The sequence below is a fragment of the Aethalodelphis obliquidens genome, unplaced genomic scaffold (assembly GCF_003676395.1).
Source record: "Aethalodelphis obliquidens isolate GAN/ISIS:26980383/991018 unplaced genomic scaffold, ASM367639v1 scaffold38, whole genome shotgun sequence".
NCBI classification, from domain to species: Eukaryota; Metazoa; Chordata; class Mammalia; order Artiodactyla; family Delphinidae; genus Aethalodelphis; species Aethalodelphis obliquidens.
Window position 1 is genome coordinate 10350960 of NW_020837982.1, and position 6405 is coordinate 10357364.

Sequence of the window (6405 nt, forward strand, 5' to 3'; positions counted from 1 at the left end):
ACACTCAAGGGAAAGTCTCTGACCTGCTTTCAGGTCTTGCTGCTGTTTTTCCAGCTTGGCTTCCAGAGATGTCACCTTGTCACCGGCGCTGCCTCCTGAAAAAGAGGAAAGCTAAACTGTTTCCCTCCGTTCCGCATCCCCAACATCCCTCTATCCTCACACCACTGGAGCACCAGTCTGGGCCACCTTTACCTTGACGTGGGACGTTGCGTGCCCCGCCCACTGGTCTCCCCGACTCCGCCCACTCTTCCCGATGCTGCGCAGTGATTTTCTGAAGTGTAAACTGCGCAGGCCTTTCCACTGCTAAATCCTTCCGATGGATTCCCACTTTCTCAAAATAAAGTCTCACGAGTTAGCATGGCTTGCCTGCATGGCCCGGCCCCTACCCACCTCTCTGGCCCACACCTCCTGCCACACTGGACGCGTTTAGAGTCCCAGAATGTGCAGTGGTCTTCCTCATGCCCCGGTCATCACAGACTCTGCTCTCTACCTGGCTCTAACCTCCATCCTCCACTCTAACACCTACTCATCCTTCAGGGACCCTCGGCTCAGGAATCAGCATCCTTAGAAGCCTTGCCCAGCTTCTCCGGTTGGGTTATCTGCCCGCATCTGTGCACACCCTGCCCCCAGCACCCCACAAACACTCCCCTATTGCAGATCCAGCACTGGGCACCCAGCACGGAGTCCAGCAAACCCATGCTGAAAAACCAGCTCCTTGACCATCCAGCCCATCTCAGTCCCTCCCCTAGGGGCACTCCCACTCACCATGGGAGCTTAGAGCCAGGATCTCCATCAAGGTGCTCGAGGAGAAGTTGCTGAAAGTTTCCTTTAGAGTCTGCAGCTCCACTTGCAGCTGTGCTCCTTGTCAGACAGAACAGGATGAAGTGGGCTGCGCTGTGTTCCATATCACTATCCATCTGACTGTCCCCTTCCCCACCCCAGCACTGCCCCCATCTCTTCCCCTATCGTGGCTCTCATTGCCCCCAGCACTGCCTGTATCGCCTCCCCCACTGCTGCCCCACCCCTGTGACCCTTACTTTGGGACCCCATCACACAGACGGCCACCAGCAGCAGGATGTTGAAGCCCAAGACAAGCAGACTGAGGCGGAGCTGGGAGCAGAGACGCTGCAGGACAAAGGGCTGGGGAGGAGGCGTCCCTGCAAGAGAAGGGGTGTCAGGATGAGGGGCATCGGAAGCAGGGGAGCTGGAAAACCAGTGTCATTGAGCATCAGGGGAACAGAGCCTGAGGACGTACAGCCTTGGGGTGGGAGGGGGCGAGAGGAAGGTAGATGGGGGTGCTATTGGGGGAGTCAATGGGCTTTACCCCAGCGTTCATGCAGCGTGCACACACACACACATTTGTACACTCGCACCCACAGGAACTCATGCAAACATGCACACACACAGAGGTGCATATGATGCACATGCACGTGATATTCACATCATCTGTGTGCACAGCCTTGATCCTGGACCTGGGGGTCCTAGAGGCTAGACCCTGTCTTAAAATTTGTCTGGGCCCCTCAGACAAATCCAAAACTGGGACAACTGCCCCCGATTCCACTGGGATACTTAAGTCAGGGTCATTCCACCATGGACCACTCCCCAGGGGCCGCCCCCCAAGCCCATCCTCCCATCTCCCACCACTCAGGGCCTCCTTGCCCTCTTCCCTCCGCCCTTGCCCCCCAGAAACCTCTGTTCCACCATAAACCTTCTCCCCTTAGCGCTCAATCATCTCACAGAAACCTCTCCGTCCCCCGTGACCAAGCTGAGCCCTGATCCCCCCACACACACACAATCACACACGCATTTTTCATTTCACTCATGCGTGCACACACTCTCCTTAGCACATTCTCACACACGCACTAAGATGCCCGTCCTCTCACACACTCTCGCACATACTGCAGCACACGTAACACACACACATTCTCACACACTCACACGCTCTCACACTCGTGCACCCACATCTTCACACACGCAGAGCTGGCCTCTCCCCTCCTGCCAACTCCGCAGGCTTGGCAGTGGCTGTCCTCCCAGCCGTGGGCTCCTGCTTTTGTGTCTTCCTCCTGCAAACAGAACACTTCCTCTTCCCTGCCTTGGACCCTGAGCCCCCTCTCTCCACAACCAGGCACCCCCTCATCCACCCAGAACTCTTGACCCCTCACACCAAGGACTGTCACCTTCCTCCACGTCAGCCACACCCAGCCTTCCTCTTGACCCAGGCAGGCATGTCTCTGACACCCCACTGCCCACTCCCCGCTCTCAGCATATCCTCCCCTTTTCCTCTCACCCCCAACAAGTCTTCCTCAATCCCCTGGGAGAGAAGCTCTCCCAGACCACAGTCTTCCCCACCCAGAGGGGACCCCATGGCTGAGCCCTGACTGCTCTCTCCAGCACCATCCACTCAGCGGGCCCCTGTCCTGCTTCCCAACCTGACCTATGACCTATAAACCCCTGACTCTGGGTCAGCTCAGCATTTATCTCTGCACCTCTACCCTGAAACCAGACCCTCCACGGCTGATCAGCTGTGCCACCAACTGGCTCTGAGGTCACAGACAAGTCATTGAACCTCTGGGCGCCTCCGTTTTCTCATGTCCACTTAAATGAGGAATCTAAAAGAGTCAAACTCAGGAATTGAGGGTACAATGGTGGTTGCCAGGGGCTGGGGAAATGAGGAATTGCTGTTCAAGGGGTATAAAATTTGTCATGCAAATTGAATAAGTTCCAGAGACCTGCCGTATAACATGGTGCCCGAGCTCACAATGGGCTGCTGGGCACTTAAAAATGTGTCAAGTGGGTACATCTCATATTAGGTGTTCTTACTGCGATTTTTAAAAATTGGGGTAAGAACAGTAGCTACCTGAATGGATTATTCTGAGAATGAAATTAAACATAGAAAGTGCTGCACAGGCAAGTTTGAAAGTGCACAGGCAAGTTTGAAAGTAAAAAAAAAAACGGGTCTAAACATGGACCCAGAGGGACTAGATTTACCCTCCTCCCAGAAACAACCACAACAAAAGACAGATAGCTGTAAGACACAATATTTTTCCAGACACTGGGATTCAGGAAACAAAGGGCAATGATCCCTGTGGAGACAGGAAACAAACAAGGTGAGCCCTCTGATTGCCCCAGCCTCCTGCTGGGAGAAAGTTTTCAGGCCACAGGGCTGGGAGGGGAAATCCAATCAGAGCCCAGATGGAGCTGGAAGTCTGTGGAGACCAAAGGGGTCAGAATTCACAGGACAGAGGATCAGAGAAGAGAGCTGCAGAGAGAATCCCAGAGATCTGGGGAAGGTTTCCCTCAAGCAAGCAGCTGAGTACTGATCAACACATGCGTGTAAGGAAAACTACCCAAGGCCAGGAGAAAAATAATCCAAAAGCTTTAGGGAACAGTGCCTGGCAGGAATAGGGCCAAGAATAGTGCCTATTCCCACAAGCCAGACTGGAAATCTCATAACCCACAGGGCACTGGGTAGAGTATCCAAGAAGTTCCCAACCCACCTAACAAATTATAAAAGCAAACCCAAAAGGATCAAATTGACTCCAAGTTACTTAACCACATCCCAGAGCAAAGCTCATGAATATTTAGAGGAATACAAATATATCCAGCACACAAGGAGGTAAAATTCACAATGTCTGGCATCCAATCAAAGATTACCAGGCATACAAAGAAGCCAGAAAACACAACTCATAATGAGGAGGTTAATAAATCTACCCAAACTGATCCAGAACTGACACAGATGTTAGAATTAACAGACAACGACATTAAAAGTTATTGTAAAGTATTCAAAAATTAAGTTGGCTATCAAAGAAGATATTTAAAAGTCCCAAGTTGAACTTCTAGACATGAAAACTACAATGTCTGGAATGAAAAATACACTGGATAGAATTAGTGGAAGATTAGACATGCATAAGGAAAGATCAGTGAACTTAGAGACATAGCAATAATAACTATATAAAAAGAAACACCAAGAGAAAAAAGATTCCCACCCCTCCTTCCAAACTAGAAAGACCACCAGTGAGCTGTGGGATCACTAATATATGTGTAATTGGAGTCTTGATGGAAAGGGGAGATGGGGATGCAGAAAAATTTTTGGAGGAAATAATGGCCAATATATTTCTAAATCTTCTGAAAACTATAGGCATATAAAAGGCTGGGGAAGAATGGAATGTGGTCCCTGGTAAGCAGGTGGCAGATGTCAGCTGTTGACTTAAAAAAAATGTTCGAGTTCAGTTTTATTTGGGGCAAAATGAGGACTGCAGCCCAGGAGACAGATAACTCTGAGAAACTGCCCCGAGGAGGTGAGGGGAGGAGCCAGGATATATAGAGGTTTTGCAACAAAGGGCTGGTAGTTGGGAACATCAAAAGATTATTGTTAATTAAAGAAAACCAGATATCTCAAGTTAAGAGCTTTTCTATGTGTGGGAAGATGCAAGGGTCTGGGCTCACTGAAATCATTCCTTTGATATACACCTCAGCCGTCTGGGGCCAGTATCATGTATTTTCACATCCTGAGTTTCCTCAGGGCTCACCGCAGGGAGTGGCTGCAGTCTGATAGCTGCTAGATGGCAGGTATTCTTTTCAGCCCCGAGTTCCCTCAGGGCTCACCAGCTCCCATTGGAGGGTTGCAATGTTGATGACTGTGACATCCTTTGTTTATTGATATGGCAGGAAATATTCCATTTATAAATATTCCATTTATCACAGCCCACATGAAGGCAGCAGAGGCTGCTGGAGAGAAAAGTACTGATGGTTGCACCTGCTCGGTCTCACCCTGCAATGCTGTCCACCAGGTCTTTTTTGGGTGAGCCCCCTCGCCCACGAAATCCAAAACCTCTAGACTCTCTCCAAGCCTCCTGTTTAAACACTGAATCCTCTTGTCTTCAGAAGATTCAACAATATCCAAAATCGTTTTTGAGTGTTCACTACATACCAGGCAGCACGTGGGCCCCGGCGGTGCAGAGGGGAGTAGACAGATATGGCCTCTCCCCATGCAGCCTACTGCCTGGTGGAAAGGTCTGCCAGCCTGCTACCCCAGGAAAGGAGAAGTGTGGTGGGAATACCTGTCCTTCCTGCTGTTCCTGCCCTGCCCAGCTCCCACCCTCACCTGCGAGAGCACCTGCCCTCCCTTGGTCTGCCAGCCTCAGGACTGAGAGGTCCCTCCTCCCAGCCCAGGCTAACCAATCCTCCTCCCTGAGCTTCGAGTCCCAACCCCTCCTGGTCTCCACAGAGCTTCACTCCATCACCAGCACAAACACCTGACACCCCTCCCCCACCCCAGCTCCAGCCCTTCAGCCTAGAATTGCTCAGATCCTTCTCACCTGAAAACCTCCTCTCAGACACTTGGAGCCTTCGGTCAAGATTTGCTAGAGAAGGATCCAGGCAGGGGGCTTGGGGTAAGTGGGAATCTTCCAGAATCTCTGTGCTCTTTCCCTCCAACTCACACCTACCCACCCCCCCACACACAGAGACACACACACGGCACACGCTACCTAGGTTGGAAGGAAAAGGGGGTCCTTTCTTGGGGTCCTGGGGGTGGAGAAGGAGGTGAGGTCAGGGGACAGTCCCTGGTCACAGAGTGAATGTGACAGAGACCTCGGAGGGACAGAGGGCGACCAGGAGCTAGACCAAGGTGGAGCGAAGCCCCAGACACCAGACACTTGCCTTTCCAGAATGGATCTTCTCTCCTGGGACTGCGCCCGCGAGTGCCTGGGCCCTCACCTCTGCAAAACTGGTGGTCGTTCTCCTCAGAGCCCAGATGCTGGATGTCCTGAAAGTCCCTCGCCATGCTGGATCCTGGGCTGTGGCTGGACCCGGGCTGGGGCTGGGGCTGAGCTCGGGCTTGATGCTGTGCTAAGATGCTAATTCAGGCGGAGGCTGATAGTAGGTCGAGGCAACTGTTTGGGTTGGATCTGAGGTTGGCAGGAAGTTTGGGGCTGAAATACAGCTGGGTCCCATCCTTCCTCAGGAGATGCTTGGGCCTTGACATGGCCGGGAGCCTCCCCTCCATACGTTCCAAATCACCCCACATCTTCCCATCAGCCCCCCACTCTCTCTGAACCAGGGTCTCTTTAATCCCAGACACGCCGGTCCCGCCTGCCTCCCGACCTCGGTTACCTGCTACAGGTTTGGAGGGCTGACTCTCCAGTCTCCCAGGCAGCCCAGGCCCCAGGGTGAAGGAGGGGCTTGAGCCAGAAGTGGAGCAGGTGGTGCTCACAGAGGAAAAGAGGGAAGGGGAGGGGGCCTGTCCAGGCGAGGGCCCTGAACCTGTGTGTCTGAGTGTCCAAGGGCTTCTAACCTGGCATCTCCTGCCCCTGGGACTTTGGACGGTAAACAGAAGTGGTTGGAACTCAGGCAAAGCGTGATGGGGGCGGGGGGCAGGACTGTCTCTGTCCCTCACAGAGAAGG

General features: G+C 52.6%; 1 protein-coding gene across 4 annotated transcripts in view; it reads right to left on the bottom strand.

The window, feature by feature from the left end:
- The window catches only part of ASGR2 (asialoglycoprotein receptor 2), a 14252-nt gene extending 8440 nt beyond the window's left edge, over positions 1 to 5812 (bottom strand). Inside the window, exons 1-4 of one of the 4 annotated variants that reach the window (XM_027130266.1) lie at positions 5662 to 5812; positions 1038 to 1157; positions 766 to 861; positions 24 to 95 (exon numbers count right to left, since the gene is read on the bottom strand). In XM_027130266.1, coding sequence (XP_026986067.1) covers positions 24 to 95; positions 766 to 861; positions 1038 to 1157; positions 5662 to 5785 — 412 coding nt within the window. In that variant the 5' untranslated portion in view covers positions 5786 to 5812. Of the gene's footprint in view, positions 1 to 23; positions 96 to 765; positions 862 to 1022; positions 1158 to 5661 lie in introns of all 4 variants that reach the window. The other 3 variants (XM_027130268.1, XM_027130269.1, XM_027130267.1) reach the window with 3 other exon arrangements.
- Between the last annotated feature and the right edge of the window lie 593 nt (positions 5813 to 6405).